Source organism: Narcine bancroftii, chromosome 1, assembly GCF_036971445.1.
Source record: "Narcine bancroftii isolate sNarBan1 chromosome 1, sNarBan1.hap1, whole genome shotgun sequence".
Lineage (NCBI taxonomy): Eukaryota > Metazoa > Chordata > Chondrichthyes > Torpediniformes > Narcinidae > Narcine > Narcine bancroftii.
In genome coordinates, this window is record NC_091469.1 from 193,806,691 (window position 1) to 193,823,751 (window position 17,061).

Consider the following 17,061-nt stretch of genomic DNA (forward strand, 5'->3'; position numbering starts at 1 on the left):
TTAATTTTAAAATAACTCCTGGATCAGATGTAGAGAAAAGAATAATATTGAGCCAAGGATTTGAATTCTTTTAACACAAATTGCTTACAAAATTGTGTATTAACAGTGATACACGACCAAGAGATCTGTTGGCTGCCCTTTTGTGCAATTAGTTGGCTCATTAAAAACCATCGCAGACAAAAATGCAATTATTCTTTTTGGTTGAGGTTGTAATTGTTTTAGATAATCTCTTTCCCTCTTAGCCAAACCAGTCTTAGCAGTAAAGAACTTTTATTACAAAATTTTAGTTTGGAATATTTCCCTCAGGAATTTATTCTCTCGATCTGTGTAAAACTAGTTCATTATGGGACCAGGTCAGTGATTCCCTCACCTTTATTCCAAATATCTTGAGATTTCAGTTTAGAAATGGGGAGAGTGCTAATTGATATTTTAATTAAATGCACTTATCAATGCATGTAAATCATTATATGTACATAATTGTTTAGATTTTGCTAAGATGTCACAATTTCAGAACATGTAGAGCCAACTATTTCTTGGCTGTATTCTGCCAATTTCCCCATGGAGTCTGTATCTTGCTCACAGTTCACAATATTTATTCTGTGGAATGTGACTCATGGATCTGATGCAGAATCCCTTCCATTATTTATTGTTATTTTCATATATGTAGATGTTTCCAAAATTGGGGCCATTCAGCAACACTAGTGTCTTAGCATCTGGCAAAACGGAAAGTAATGCTTTGCTGTCAACTCATTGGAAAGGGACCTGCTCCAGCTTGTCCTTATTAAACTACTATTATGTTGTTCAAGATCCTGTCCCCTCTCAGGATCTTGATGCTCATTTCTGAGACCCTCCTCATAAGTGAGATCAGTATTCCATGTTCAGCTAAATAGAAGATTGTGGAGGATGTGGATGAAAGGAGAATGTGTGTTGGCACTCCCAGTGAATTCTGGGGCCTTCATTCTCATCTGAGATTCTTGATGAAAGGATTCTACATTTAGTCTAGTAATTTGGTTTAAACAAAATACATGGAAATGATACACCTTGGAGTGGGTAGGGGATGGTGGTTTGTCTTTCAAAAGCAAGTGCCTTGCTTTCATTTATTTATGGAATTAATTTATAACATTTTAAAATATTTTTGATGTAACCAACTTTAGCCATTTTTTTTCCACTGCCCATGTTTTATCAACTTGCGAAAGATTCACTCAGATCAAGATCCTTTTTGATTTCCGGTGCACTTTAATGAGAGTATTTGGTCCTCTGTAAACTTTTCAGTTTACTTTACAATATTTTAATGAGTTTTACATGATTCAATTTTATTTAGTCTATATAATTTTGAGTTCAATCCCAGTGTAGTTAAAACAAACATTACACTAACAGTTATATATATCTTGTACAAGACTGATACAGGTCAATAATTTTCAGTCTTCTCCGAAGACAATAAAATCACTTGTAACTGCAGAAAATACGTATTATAATCATTTCTATAAACAGTTTACATGAACAAAACATTTAAGATCAGCATTTCAATGAATGTTATGGTAGGTGGATATTCTGTTGTTCATTTTTAATCCATTATTGACATCCAATTATTATTCAAAGTAAAATATTAAACAAAGTATTTTAAGAGAAATAAGATAAATAATTTTGATTTAAAAAAAAATGAACAACTTTTCTTGGTCTTAATTAAATGCTATTCCCCTTCTGGTCTGCCAGTCAGATAAAATTGAAAATAGCCATATACATAAAGTATACTTATTTCCTTTTGTAACTACACAGATGGGAATTAATATATTGACAGAGTAATATGTTAAGTTGTTTAATTTTTGTTATAGTTGTGAAAACATAATTTGCACTTCAAAGAAATGCAGGTATCACCAATTCTTAAAATGATTTCGATGAAAAATTGTGTAGATATTACAAAAAGTTAAAATCATGTGATTGTTTTTAAAGTTATAAACTAAGGGGAGGGGGGAAAAAAAAAAACACATGAGAGTCCTAAAAAATGGAAAATTCAGAGCCATCTGCTTCCTGGAATGTGTTCTGAAAATAGAGTACAGGAAACATGATGAAAAGATTTGATAGGGTAAACTTGGGAGATCTTTTCAATTAAGGGGAACCCCAAATTAGGGATTGGAACTAAAAAATCCATTTGAGAATTCAGGATAAAGAGCAGTTAAGCAAATTTATTTAAGGGAGATCGACATAAACAAGAAATAGAAGAATTTGCCAAAAGGAAAGATGGGAGGAGATTTATGTGGAGTGTAAACGCAAACACAGCCTATTAGACTAAATTGTCTTCCTGTCCTATAACTTCAATATAAAATGTTATGCTATTGGTTACTTTGAATAGGTAGGCATTTGTACATATTTAGTACATCTTTTTAATTATTTCAACATTTTTATAATGGCCCAAATTTGAATTCTGCATCTTAATTCAGGTTTAGAAAATAAATTATTTGTTTATGTGCTTTCAATATTTTAATGTTAATTCCCAGTCCTAACAATTTAACACTTAATTAATCTTCCTCATTTGATCCTGCTTTTATTAACGTCTTTAAGTGGATTGAACTGCATCATTTTGGTAAGCAAAATATTTCTCATTACTGTTTGAATGGGGCTGAGGGTTACAAGAATAGAGTGATAAACTGTGAAAAAGGGTTGGTTCTTATTTTGAAAATGATCTGAATGCTTATTTTTAAATGACACTTTGAAAGGACTAACAAATGCTCCTTTAGACATTCTCACAATTGAACAGCTGAAGTATCAGGGAACCAAAACTGTTTTGTGTAACTTTACTTTCCAGCTGATTTTTCTATAATTACTAACAGATAAGGTTTAAAAAAAAAGAATGCAAAAGCTCCAGAGATTAATATTATAGAAATACTTTTATACAAATCTCATAATTTTTGATGATATATCATCTAAAAATGGAATCGTAATAACACTGTGTAACAAAATACATTAATGAAATTTCTTGTGCTGTCCTTCAGTCATTCCTGTATTGAACAAAGATCTCCATAACTAAAGTAAATTAATTTATTGACAATCATTAATTTCTCCAGAAGTCCATAAATGCTGTTTAAATGGAAATTTACAAGAAAACTTTAGCATTTGTGAAATATTTTACTTGGCTCACGTTTTGCTAATTTTACTTGATTCATGTTGTGTGAGCATTTCTATCTCCATTCATGGAGTTAAGTGCTATTCCCCATAAATTTGTACAATTTGTCTCTAATCTGTCATACTACAATGTACAGGATTTAGCTACCATACAAGGTCTATTTTTTTATTTATTCCTCAAAATCTTCCATGTGTTCAAAACCAGAAATTATCCTTGCATCCAATTTTTAAAAAAATTGTTGTGATTCTCAGGCATAAAGTTCTCATCAGTTGTGGTGGCTATGAAGTTGCAAGAGAAAAAAAAATCTGCATCTTTTGGAAGATATATGCAATGACCTTTTCTGTGGAAATTGTAATTCAATAATATCCAACTTGCACAGTTTAATATGTATTATCAATAATTTCAATATGCTAAACTTTTAAAAAATTAACTTTAACATTATTTACTCATAAGACAGCTGTCTAAGTAGAGAAAAACTGCAGAAATGTCCTCAACTTTTCTCAATTTTGTATGTTGCATGGTGTATAATTGGTAAATATCTATTCAAAAACAGCCTGATCAGCATCTTTAATATAAAACATCTAAATAAGGGGCAGGAAAATAATGAGATAAATGTTGATACGGAGCTAAAGAGTTGGTTTGAAGTGTATTAATGATAGATACAAAATACCAGACCACAGAAATTGGGCTGTGTATAAACAGCCTAAAATGGGTCAGAGAAACTAGGCTAAAATTGGAGGAATCCAGCTCCCAGAGGGAAAGCACAAAACCACCTCAGATGCCAATTGGCATGAATATGATGGCAGATTTTATTAATTTAAGAAAAATCTCTTCTCATTTTCCTTTCATATTAAAACATTATTGTGGTTTAATTTTATTTTGGTCATTGTAGAAAACAGGTTTGTGTCTGATATAATAAAACCATAGTCTACACTGAGACAAACATTTCCTTAAATACTATAGGTTTAGAAAGTAAGAGGTTCAGGCCAAAATATTTTAAAATTAGATCTGTTGGTGAATTTTTAGAAATAACTGTTATATTCTAGCCTGTCCCGCATCGGACTTGTCAGCCACAAACGAGCCTGCAGCTGATGTGGACATTACCCCTCCATAAATCTTCGTCCGCGAAGCCAAGCCAAAGAAGAAGAAATCATGTAAACAGCACTTAAAACTGAACTCTTTAATCATTATCTCTTTTGGTCCCATTGATAGGACAAATATTCTTTTGAGCTCACACAAGCTGCAAAACAAAATTCTGAGGATGCATAATAGCATTCCTGAAAAATAACCTGCAACAGGTTATTAAACTATTTTACATAAATAAATTTAGTAATCTTTAAAGCTGGTTTAACTTTCCGGATACTTTGCAAAATATAACATCACTAACATTTAAAAATTATTTATTATTTCAAAAAATCTTTCAGTTTTCCATTCATAGGAAAACCATTGCTATTTGTATTGCTGCAATGTAAGATTACAGGGTATTGAAATTACAATAATTAAATTCCAACAACTAACCTTGCTAAAATTACTAAAAATGGTATTTGCTGTATGATTGCAATGCAGATCCCTGCTAGGACGAATGAAAACAATATACATCTGAACAATAAGCTGGGGGAACAGTATGCAGACATCGAGGGAGCATTCATCATTGGAGTGGATTCGGAGCCAAGGCATTTTTCTACTCAGGGTAAGAGAGGCAAGACTGCACGGGCGCGTGATGTCAGCCAGTAGAGCAGGAAGAGATTAAAAAGACTGCCACATCCAGCGGGAAGCGTTTGGAGTGGGCAGCAGAGTTGGAGGTCTTTTGATCAACGGGCTTAGGCAGTAACGAGGTGAGGTCGTTTACCTGTGTTATTTGCGGACTGGAAGTATGTGTGTGAGGCTGGTGTTCTGTGTTCGGTGTCTGATGTGGGAGGTCCTGGAGTCTCCCACCCTCCCGGATGGCCATATCTGCACTTGGTGTGTTGAGCTGCAGCTCCTAAGGGATCACGTTAGGGAACTGGAGATCCAGCTTGATGGCTTTTGTCTGGTGAGGGAGAGCAAGGTGATAGAAAGGAGTTATAGGCAGGTGGTCACACTAGGGCCACAGGAGACAGACAAGTGGGTCATATTCAGGAGAAGGAAGGGGAAGTGTCAGATACTAGAGAATACCCCTTTGACTGTACCCCTTGAATACTGTTGGGGGGGGGGGAGCCTTCCTAGGGGAAGCAACAGTGTCGTGCCTCTGGCACAGAGTCTGGCCCTGTGGCTCAGAAGGGTAGGAAAAGGAAGAGGAAGGCAGTAGTGATAGAAAACTCTATAGGTAGGTGGTCAGACAGGCAATTCTGTGGATGCAGAATACATCTGGTAATTTGCCTTTCAGATGCTGAGGTCCTGAACAAAGACTTCAGGGAGTTAAGGTAGTGATCTCAGGATTACTGCCTGTGCCAAGTGACATTGAGTATAGGTATAGAATGAGGTGGAGGATAAATGCATGGCTGAGGGATTGGAGCAGGGGCCAGGGATTCAGATTTCTGGATCATTGGGACCTCTTTTGGGGCAGGTGTGACCTGTACAAAAAGGACAGATTGCACTTGAATCCCAGGGGGACCAATATCCTGGCAGGGAAGTTTGCTAAGGTTACTGGGGAGAGTTTAAACTAGAATTGTTGGATGGTGGGAACTGAACTGAAGAGACTGGGGAAGCAGTGGTTGGCTCACAAATAGAGAAAGTTTGGAGTCAGTATGTGAGAGAGGAGAGGAAAGTGATGGAGAAGGGACACATTCAGATGGATGGTTTGAGACGTGTTTATTTTAATGCAATAAGTATTGCGAACAAAGCAGTTGAGAGTGGATCAATACTTGGGAGCTACGATGTGGTGGTCATTACAGAGACTTGGATGGCTCAGGGACAAGAATGGTTACTTCAAGTGCCAGATTTTAGATGTTTCAGAAAGGACAGGGAGGGAAGCAAGAGTGGCACTGTTGATCAGAAATGGAGTTTCGATGGGATTGTCTACAGAGACTCTGTGGAACAGGAAGAGACTCTGTTAGGAACAAGAAGGGGTCAATAACTTTACTATGTGTTTTTATAGGTTGCCCAATAGGAACAGGGGTATCGAAGAGCAGATAGGGAAACAGATCCTGGAAAGATGTAATAATAACTGAGTTGTTGTGATGGGAGATTTTAATTTCCCAAATGTTGATTGGCATCTACCTAGAACAAGGGGTTTAGATGGGGTGGAGTTTGTTAGGTGTGTTCAGGAGGTTTCTTGACACAATATGTAGATAAGCCTACAAGACTGTATTTAATTTGGTATTGGGAAATGTACCTGGTCAGGTGTCAGATCTCTCAGTGAGAGAACATTTTGGAGATAGTGATCTTAATTCTATCTCCTTTACGATATCATTGAAGAGATAGGAACAGGCAAGTTAGAAAAGTGTTTAATTGGAGTAAGGGAAATTGAGACAATCAGGCAGGAAATTGGAAGCTTAAATGGGGAATCAATAGTCTCAGGGAAAAGTACAGAAGAAATGTAGCAAATGTTCAGAGGATATTTTTATGGAGTTCTGCATAGATAAGTTCCAAAGAGACAGGGAAGTTATGGTTGGGTACAGGAACCGTGGGGTACAAAGGCTGTAATAAATCTTGTCAAGAAATGAAGAAAAGCTTACAATAGGTTCAGAGAGCCAGGTAATGTTAGAGATCTCGATTATAAGGCTAACAGGAAGGAGCTTCAAAAGGAAATTAGGAGAGCCAGAAAGGGCCATGAGAAGGCCTTGATGGGCAAGATTAAGGAAAATCCCAAGGCTTTTACAAGAATGTGAAGAGCAAGAGGGTAAGACTTGAAAAGGTGTTTGGAACCAGAGGAAATAGGAGAGGTATTTACTTCAGTATTCACTATGGAAAAGGATCTTGGTGATTGTAGTGATGACTTGCAACAGACTGAAAAACTTGAGCATGTAGATATTAAGAGGGAGGATGTGCTGGAGCTTTTGGAAAGCATCAAGTTAGATAAGTTGCCAGGACCAGATGAGATGTACCCCGGGCTATTGTGGGAGGTAAGAGAGGAGATTGCTGAGCCTTTGGCGATGATCTTTGAATCATCAATGGGGATGAGAGATGTTCCGGAGGATTGGAGGGTTGTGAATGTTGTTCCTTTATTCAAGAAAGGGAGTAGAGATAGCTCAGGAAATAAGAGGCCAGTGAGACTTGCTTTCATCAGTGGTTGGTAAGTTGATGGAGAAGATCCTGGGAGGCAGGATTTATGAACATTTGGAGAGGTATAATATGATTAGGAATAGTCAACATGGCTTTGTCAAGGGAAGATTGTGCCTTACAAGCCTGATTTAATTTTTTGAGGATATGGCTAAGCACATTGATGAAGAAAGAGCATTAGATGTAGTGTATATGAATTTCAGCAAGGCATTTGATAAGGTAGCCCATGCAAGGCTTATTGAGAAAGTAAGGTGGCATGGGATCCAAGGGGACATTGCTTTGAGGATCCAGATTGTTCACAAAAGGCAAAGAGTGGTTATAGATGGTTCATAGGAAGTCAGTGGCCATTGGTGTGCCTCAGGAATCTGTTCTGGGACCCTTGCTCTTTTTGATTTTTATAAATGATCTGCATGAAGTGGAGGAATGGGTTAGTAAGTTTGCTGATGACACAAAGGTTGGAGATGTTGTGCATAGTGTCAGAGGTTGCAGCAGGACATTGATAGGACGCAAAACTGGGCTGAGAAGTGGCAGATAGTTCAACCCAAATAAGTGGGAAGTGGTTCATTTTGGTAGGTCAAATATGATGGTAGAATATAGTATTAATGGTAAAACTCTTGGAAGTGTGAAGAATCAGAGGGATCTAGGGGTCTGAGTCCATAGGACGCTCAGCTTTGCAGGTTGATCCTATGGTTAAGAAGGCATATGGTGTATTAATTGTGGAATTGAATTTAGGAGCTGAGAGGTAATGTTGCAGCTATATAGGACCCTGGTCAGATCTTACTTGAAGTACTGTGCTCATTTCTGGTCACCTCACTACTGGAAGGAAGTGGAAGCCATAGAAAGGGTGTAGGAGATTTACAAAGATGTTGCCTGGATTAGGGAGCATGCCTCATGAAAATAGGTTGAATGAACTCGGCCTTTTCTCCTTGGAGCGATGGAGAATAAGAGGTGACTGGATAGAGGTGTATAAGATGATCAGAGGCTTTTTCCCAGGGCTGAAATGGTTGTCCTAAGAGGACACATTTAAGGTACTGGGAAGGTGTCAATTGCAATTTTTTTTTAAAACGTAGAGAGTGGTGAGTGCATGGAATGTGCTGATGACAATGGTGGATATGATAGGGTCTTTTAAGAGACTTTTGGATAGATACATGGAGCTTAGAAAAATAGAGGGCTATGGGCAAGCCTAGTAATTTCTAAGGTAGGGACATGTTTTGGCACAACTTTGTGGGCTGAAGGACCTGCATTGTACTGTAGGTTTTTTATGTTTCTATGCTGCAATCATATCTGCTAATTATTAATATTCTTTGTGTCCAAAAATTGTGCTTTGTTTAGATTTTTTAATGGATTAGATTTAAGATTGCAAATTTATGGAAGTGAGCCACAGGTAATTGGCATCGCCATTAATAAACTCTCTGGCATGAAATCCCCATATAATAATTTAAATTGTATCCAAATACAATAACAATTTTCAGAACTTTTATTCTAGTCTTGCGTTCAGGGAACAGAATTAAATTATCTATCCCTGTGGTTAAAAACATCACCTGAAACGATAGTGCCTACAATTCGATAATTGTTCACAATCTTGTATCATTTTTCTGTAGATTCTAGGTAACCTTTAATAGGTAGTACTTCTATCCAAACTGCTGATGTAATGTAATACTACCAATTAGACTTTCTTAAAAAGCTAATAACGTTTGAGTTCATCAAAGATTGCACAGAACTTTTTAAATATGGTTTTCATGTGACAGTACATTTTAACCATTGTTGGAAGTCTTGTCAACGATGGCTATGCAACACTGCTGGTGGAACATGGGGTACTTTGGGTGCTCCCAAAACTGTGGTTAGTGCTGCTGTTCTCAGATGCAGGTGGATTGGAATGGAGAGCCTGTTTCTTTTCAGAAGAACCTACAAAGCAGAAGCAGGTCTAAATTAATAATTCTCTACCAGCAATATTATGTTGTGTGTTTGTATATATGACAATATCCTTTATTAATTTCCAAAAATTGCTGTTAACCTAGTCCTATTTTCAAGTGGATGATTTTAGATTCCAATTCAGACCAAGTTGATCTCTGAATTTTTTGGTGTAGATTAATTTCCCATCCAATCCACACTAAATAGTAGATGGATTTAAATACTTTAAACCCGGATCATTGCGCTAACTGCTACACTATCGTGTCCCCTCAATGTACTCAAAACACCACCCAATGAAGACCAGTATGCCTCACCTACTGCCTTCACCATCATGTCCACCTCCGTCATCACTTTCATGTTATAAATGCATTTATTTTAGTGACATTTTATCAAATGCCTTTAAATGCACATCAGTTACACTAACTTCATCAATGTTTCTTTGATCTTACCTTTGTTGACTTTTCTTTAACACATGCACTTTCCAAACAATTCATTTTGGCCTTGATTATAGATTCCAAATATATTCCCAACACTGATTGATATTAGCTGTCTATCTTATCATTACCAGGTTTGTACTTTTTAAAATCAATAGGATATATGCAACCAATTAGTTCTCTGGTAACATACTTATCCGAGAAGAATTGAACCAATGTAGTTGAATGTTTTTTTACTTTATATGAAAGCAGCTAATTCTTTTGTGAACATGGAAGCAAAGCAGTCTTTTAGAATCACAGACACGCCCTCTTCCTCTTCAAGATTTATGTTTTAGCCACAAAAGAATCCCACTCTTCCTATGAATAAATGCTTACTATAATGACAAATACTGCCAAAGGTAAGGATTTTTTTTTTCAGAGAAATGCCAAAGGACGTCAGAGAGCTAGGATTAAGAGTTTTTTTTTAATGTTAATGACTTTAGTTAAATATGTTTGAATGGTCATCTTCCTTAATGCTTAAATCATTTTTGCTTGGGCTTGAAAATATTATATTTGGCAATAAGGGTTTACTTACCAGGAGATCTATGTAAATGGGTGTCATTTACTTCAAACTATTTTATGTCTTTTTTTTTCCTACATGCCTCTCACCCACCTCACATGATTGCATTCACCTATGCTTGCTGCGGTGCAGGGACCTTGCAATTGAGGATTGCATTGACACTTAACAGAGGATCCTGAAAAGGCAAATTAGGTCTTTTTTATGTCTGCCAGTGAAATGTTGGCTTTAAAATGTTTGTAAAGAACTTTATTATATTTGTGTACTTGTACCCAGTAAACTACTGTAAGAAAAATGCCAGAGCTGCTGCTGCCCGTGGGGAGGGGTGTCACAGCCCTCCCGTGGAGTCCAACCACCCAGTCTGACTGCCGTCTGCTCTATATAGACTTTAAAACCACCGTGGGTTCCATGTTACAGGCAGTTTATTTGAAAATACTGCAACCGCAGGGTCTTCACCCAACATAGCAGCACCTATAATCGGCAGCAGCCACAAGGGGGTCGCAGAAAACAAAGATACCACCCCGATTCGAGAAGCAAAGAAGACAACCCACAAGGCAGAGACCATGGTGGAGAACCCAGTGAGGGGCTCTGAGGCTGAACAACACACAGGCGGCAGGTTGTTAGCGACTGCGGTTGAGTGATTCACACCAAGCAGTGGACTGCTAGAGACTGGTTCAAGGCATACCAAGTATTGGAACTGGGATGTGAGAGCGCTGAAGGGTTCCTGGTTGTGTTGGAGATTTGGATCTTGAGCTCTGGACTGGACTCTGTGTGGCTGCAGGAGTACTGGCGGCGAATCCATAAAACACGGTGACTCTGAGACTCTTGCTTCTCTTTTACTGACTGTAAGAGGCACTTCAGGCAATTTCTGCCGATGGCAAATCTGTCTGCCTTACCGGAGACCAAAACAAATTTCATGTAACAGGGCACTGTCTTTATTACATGACAATAAATTGAATCTTGATTAATGTTCCCTCTGAAATATCTATATCAAGTTTCCTATTGTATTATGAATCTGACATTTATCATAACCTACCTTTTTTAATTTGTCATTTCTTGAGCCATCCAGTGAATAATGAATTCAGATACCCTCATTTGCTTCAGGTTTGTACCCAATTTGAAGATCTCTAATTCCACTAATGACTACTTTTGTTTACAATCAATTTATCATAGCCTGACTGAATTTATGATTCTAAATATGTTAAGCCTACTAGTTCCTGTACCAGCTACCATCTCTAGTCAACTGTAAATTTGATCATAAATTATGTCTGATTAAAAAATCTACACTCAAAACAGAAATTTGTTTTCTCCAGAAATTATTTTGTTCTGATAATTTTAACGTAAATTTTCCCATATGTAGGAATCAAGCTTTGTACCAAGCATTCTCAACAGGGGTCCTGGGGCCACAGCATATTTAAGTAAAAGCCTTATTTTTTTTTTCACCTCAGGTGACATAAATATCTTTTCTTTACATAGATGGTAGGAGAGAAGGGACAAAGCCAATACTTGACTGTTTCACAGGGAAGGGGGCATATAAACTTTGAGTAGTGTCCTAGTGGGCCATAGCAGAAAAAAGTTGAGAATGGCTGCTTGAGACCATGTCATACCATTTCTGACAAAAAAATTCATCAACCTGAAATGTTAACAATTTTTCTCTATCGATGCTTCCATGTCGTGCTAAAACAATTACAGCATTTACTGATTTTTGTTTCCTAACATTCTGCATGTTTTAGGTTGTTGAGAATCAAACAAAGTTTGTTGTTAAATATGAAATGCAATTCTTGTGGAAACAGCCTAAACTGCAACTGAAGAAGAGAACTAGTTTCAACCTTCAATTTATTGTCATGTAATTAAGTGCCATATTATACGAAATTGCTTTTGCCTGCTGTAAGGCAGACAGAATCGCCATCGGCAGAAATTGCCTGGAGCATTTCTTACAGTCAGAGAAAGGGAAGCAAAAGAGAGTCATCGTCCCCCCACCTAGAGTCAATGAGTATCCATGGATTCGCTTCCAGCGTTCCCCATAGCCACACAGTCCAGTCCAAGCCATTAGCTCCAGATACGAACCTCCGATACCACTAGGAACCCTTCAATGACCTTGGCATTTTCCTCACATCCTGGATCCAATACCTGGCCATTCTTGGGCCACTCCCTGGCAGTCAACAGCCTGGTGCAAGTTCCTTGACTACAGTATCCAGCAGCCCTCAGTCTCTGGGTTTCTCACCTTGAGTTACTAGTAGCCCCCTGCCTGTGATCCGTATGCTGCAGAACCCCCATCACTGGTCTGCTGCTCTGGTCACCATCCTGTGAGTAGTCTCCTCTGCTTCTCCTTCTTAGGCTTGGGGGGGGGGTGTGGTCTTCCCATTTTCTAGTGCCCTGTGCCAGTCCTCCGCTTCCCTGGAGTCTGCAACCCCTCGCAGCTGCTGCCAATCATAGGCACCGCTGTCTTGGGTCCAGACCCTGAGGTCACGGTATTTTAAATAAAACTACTGTCAGCTCCTTTAGTGAGTTGTTCAAAGCCCGTACGGACCTGATGGCAGTCGAATCCCACGGGAATGCTGTGTCTGCTCCCTGTGGGTCCGCGACTCAAAGCCCGTACGGACCTGATGGCAGTCGAATCCCACGGGAATGCTGTGTCTGCTCCCTGTGGGTCCGCGACAGCACTGCTGAAAGAGCAGCTCTGCCATTTTTTTCCCCATGTGTCCTGGCATAGAACAGGTACTGGTAAGATGTCAAATTAAAGTATCCATAAAAGTACAATGAGGATAATATAAAATTCCTACTCACCAGTGTGTGAGTAAATGTACCATAGAGCTGCAATTAGCAATGCTCCAATTACAAAAGCACCAAATATAATTCCTAATACAGCTGACATCTGCAGTCCTTGGATCTCAGAGGCACCTATAATGGAGAAAATAAAAATAGATTGATTTACATTATTTAAAACACAAAAAAAAGTGCTATTGATAGCTAAAATACAATGGACCAGGTTGTTGTTGACACAGCTCATGGTTTAGAATGCCTACTGCATTAGCTCTGCAGCTGCACTGAGATTTAGGGACCATGTAGCTCTTAAGCTCTTGCCAATGTTACTATCATTTGGTGAAAGGCAGAGCAGGCTACATGCAGCAGTTACAAATAAAATTTATTTAAAAATTAAAAATAGTGCATAGTTTTCTTTACATTCATAGTGTTGTCTGTGGTCATTCTGTCACCTCAATTTCACTTTTATGTTTAAGATACCAAAGAGGTAGAACTAGTTAAAGGGGAAGACAATGAAGAGACACCATAATTCAATTTTATTCTTACAGTTATCACTTTGGAGCTCATTAAGATGAGGGGATTGAGTGCAGCAAAGTCCATCAATGCTGAAATCACTGGCAATGGTGGATGTAAAATTGTATCAAAGATTGGCTGAGCAAATCCTGTGGTAGTGATAGCCTTCAGAATTTACAATCATCTTAATTTGTTCTGGGCATAATTCAATCTATAGGAAGCATCTGATTCCCAAATCCTACCAAATTTGCCTTTTTTCTAGGTTCCTCAAGTCAGATCCACTCTTATGCTGCCCTAATACTGAGAGCAACTACTTTTGGTCCACAGTAGTTATGAGATTTGGAGCTCATGAGGTCTGATGGAACCCAAGGTGAGCATCAGTGATGTGGTTATTCATTATAATAACCCCTTGATTGCAAATAATGACAAAACTCTTACATTTACGTTTAGACATACAGCTCATTTCAGCCCACAAGTCCGTTCTTCCTAATATAGCCCATTTAACCTATGTTACATTTTGAATAGTGGGAAGAAAACCCACACAGATATGGGGAGAATGTACAAAATCCCTAGACAGTGCGGGATTTTAACCCGGGTCCGGTCCCTTTCACTGGCGTTGCACTAACCGCCATGCCAACCATGCTGCCCCTTCTGTGTCTTTGCTGGATAGACTGATATACTGACCATATTGGATGCGTTCTGCGATTGCATGGACTCTAGTTGTAAGCCAAATCATGAAGGGATAAAAACATTGTGGATCACTGGACAGCATTTGACACACCAGAGCTTGTTTATATAAGGTGCAACAGTGGACTCCCCCAGAATACAGGCCATTCACTACCTCTACCCATACATTAAATAGAATTTTAAAAACAAGCAATGTATTTTCAGTCAATTGCATCCTGTATGAAAATTTTCAATCCATCATCATTATCTCTGTTAAAAGGAAAAGAAATGTACAACTTTTTCATTATCTGGGCCTGGTGCTGGTTAACACATGGAGTCACATATAGTCATGTATGGAATCACACAGGCATGATTACATAGAAAGGAGTAAAGTGAAAAATGGGTCCTCATTTGAGCAGCTGGAAAGGGCAATTGCAAAATTTGAAGGGAGGGTAGCCTAATTATAATGGCAAGTTACAATACCAGATATCTTGAAGCTACTGCTGACCATGTTGAGTTTTTTTAAAAAGTCAGGAATAAACAAAATAAAGCCCATTCTAAACATGTTAATTCTAGCATACGTTAGTTTGCGAGAAAGTAAAGCAACAAAGAAAGAAATTTAGTGATTTGGAATGCCGAAATGAAAAGCTGTAATATGTTCTCCCTAACCTTACCACCCCACACACAGCATTTTTCAGCTACTGCCATCAGGAAAGAGATGCAGGAGTATCAGAACCAGCACCACCAGGCTAAGAAACGGTTTCTTCCCATGCGCAGTGAGAATGCTGAACAACTAAAAATTTACTCACACTAATACTACTGTTTATTAAACAAAATATATTTTTACATATTTATCCTGCACAATTCATAAAAGGAATATCCTACATGAAACATTGGTCTCTCTGTGTAATGTGTAATAGTCATTCAAACTATTATATGTTTGCAAACTTTTCCAACCCCATTCAAATTTTCCTTCAACAGACTAACCAACCATTCATTAGGAGAAACTTTTCAAGTGTAGTAGAAACAACGTGGCAAAGGACTCACCTCCTGACTGGTTATCTTTTGGGTCTTGGGATTTTGGGCATCCTGGAAAAAAAATTAAGTTAATTAAATTATTTTAAACACTTTTCTAATATCTTAAAAGTCATTATAAATGTTATTAGTTTTCTGCTTTCATCAATTTAATGGTTTCTAAATTAACATTACTGCTCAACAACTAATCTTAAATATAATGACAGAACTTCTGTATTCAGTTTGATTTTGTAGATCAAGGGAACTATTTTAAATAAAGTGGGATATGAATACTGCTAAAACCATAGACTTCTAGGATAACTGCAATCAGTTGTCTAGTTAAGAAATCAATTAAATTTTCATTAATTATTTATGCATGATTTTTAAAAAAAGCATCCCAAAGCACTTCACACAGCTAAAGCTTGACTTGGTTAAGGAGAACAATTTATAGGAAGAAAAAGATCTTTGGAGTCTTTGAAACCAGGCACTGATACAGTTAAGGTGGTGGCCAATGGGAAAGAGGAATGGAATGATGGCTTGGAACCCAACAGAGGCGTAACAGGGCTAAGCATGAATATTTTAAAAAATCATATAGCACTTATTTTCATTTGAGCTTATTTTTTGCCAATACCATCAATTATTCACATAACAAATGTTTTCCCAGCCACCAAGTTTAATCATGGTGGAAAGAAATTTCATTATCCAGAATTCTTAACCAAATCAAGCCAGTGATGATAAATATTTTGATATTAAGAAATACAGATTTAGTAAAGGGAAGAATTCCTCAAGTAACAACTGAACAAATGGAAAGACCAAATTACTTCCTTGTGCTTCTACAAACTGTGTGACTCAACAATGATTGGGTAGAATGTTGGGGTGGGGGGGGGGGGGGGTCATAGAAATATGTATGAATAAGGGATAAAACAGAGTAGGTAGTGGCAGATTTCTTACAAAATATGATTCAATAAAATTAGTTCCAATTCACTTGTTTTTCTGATGTAAAACTTGCCAATTTAGCATTGTGTCACTCTTCATTTTGGCTTTAATCCATAATTACAGGCATTGTGGCATTAAAGCCCTTCAGTATTTAAATTAGCTTATTCTCCATTGAAGGATCTCATTAAGGAATTTAGCAGTCAGGATTTCTCAGCGGTTGCTGGTACTGTACGGAGCAGCAGATTTTTTTTCGTACAACTATAATTTGCAGGCTCTGTAGACTGCTTCATCTAATCAATTCACCTTAGATGCACACTTTAAAAAATTTATAAGGCAGTTTTAAAAGAGAATGCACATCTTGTTGACACAGCAATCAAGAATGTAGGAAAATATCAGCTCTCACACAGCTGTTGAGGGTAGGAAATTTACCTTGGGAAGAATGCAAAACAATTGTAAAACAGGAAGGAGGATGTCACAGATGTACGTGACAACTTTGTAACTATAAACAATTCAGCAAAAAAACAGATAATTGAAACATGCCGATTTTTAAAGTAACTTAGTACTTTAACAGCTACAAAAATGAACTTAAAAACTTGCCACTTGTGTATTTTGCGTAAAACAAAGATGTTTGAGAGACTAGAAATATACTATATTTAAGAGCTTATCAATAATCTTCATCCTTCTCTGGCCAGGGTAATAGGGTATCTATAACTTCTTCTTTGGCTTGGCTTCGCGGACGAAGATTTATGGAGGGGTAATGTCCACGTCAGCTGCAGGCTCGTTTGTGGCTGACAAGTCCGAAGCGGGACAGGCAGACACGGTTGCAGTGGTTCCAAGGGAAAATTGGTTGGTTGGGGTTGGGTGTTTCCTCCTTTGTCTTTTGTCAGTGAGGTGGGCTCAAAATTAACATTATTCCACTGCACCCATGGTCGTTATGAGCTCTCTGC

General features: G+C 37.8%; 1 protein-coding gene across 8 annotated transcripts in view; it reads right to left on the reverse strand.

The window, feature by feature from the left end:
* Positions 1-1,216: 1,216 nt before the first annotated feature.
* LOC138736713 (transforming growth factor beta receptor type 3-like) overlaps positions 1,217-17,061 on the reverse strand; it is a 130,666-nt gene continuing 114,821 nt past the window's right edge. For 7 of the 8 annotated variants that reach the window (XM_069886690.1, XM_069886646.1, XM_069886656.1 and 4 more), the window contains 3 exons: positions 15,212-15,253; positions 13,010-13,123; positions 1,217-9,226 (listed from right to left, as the gene is read on the reverse strand). In XM_069886690.1, the coding sequence (XP_069742791.1) occupies positions 9,108-9,226; positions 13,010-13,123; positions 15,212-15,253 (275 nt within the window). In that variant the 3' untranslated portion in view covers positions 1,217-9,107. The remainder of the gene's footprint in view (positions 9,227-13,009; positions 13,124-15,211; positions 15,254-17,061) is intronic. The other variant, XM_069886678.1, reaches the window with a different exon arrangement.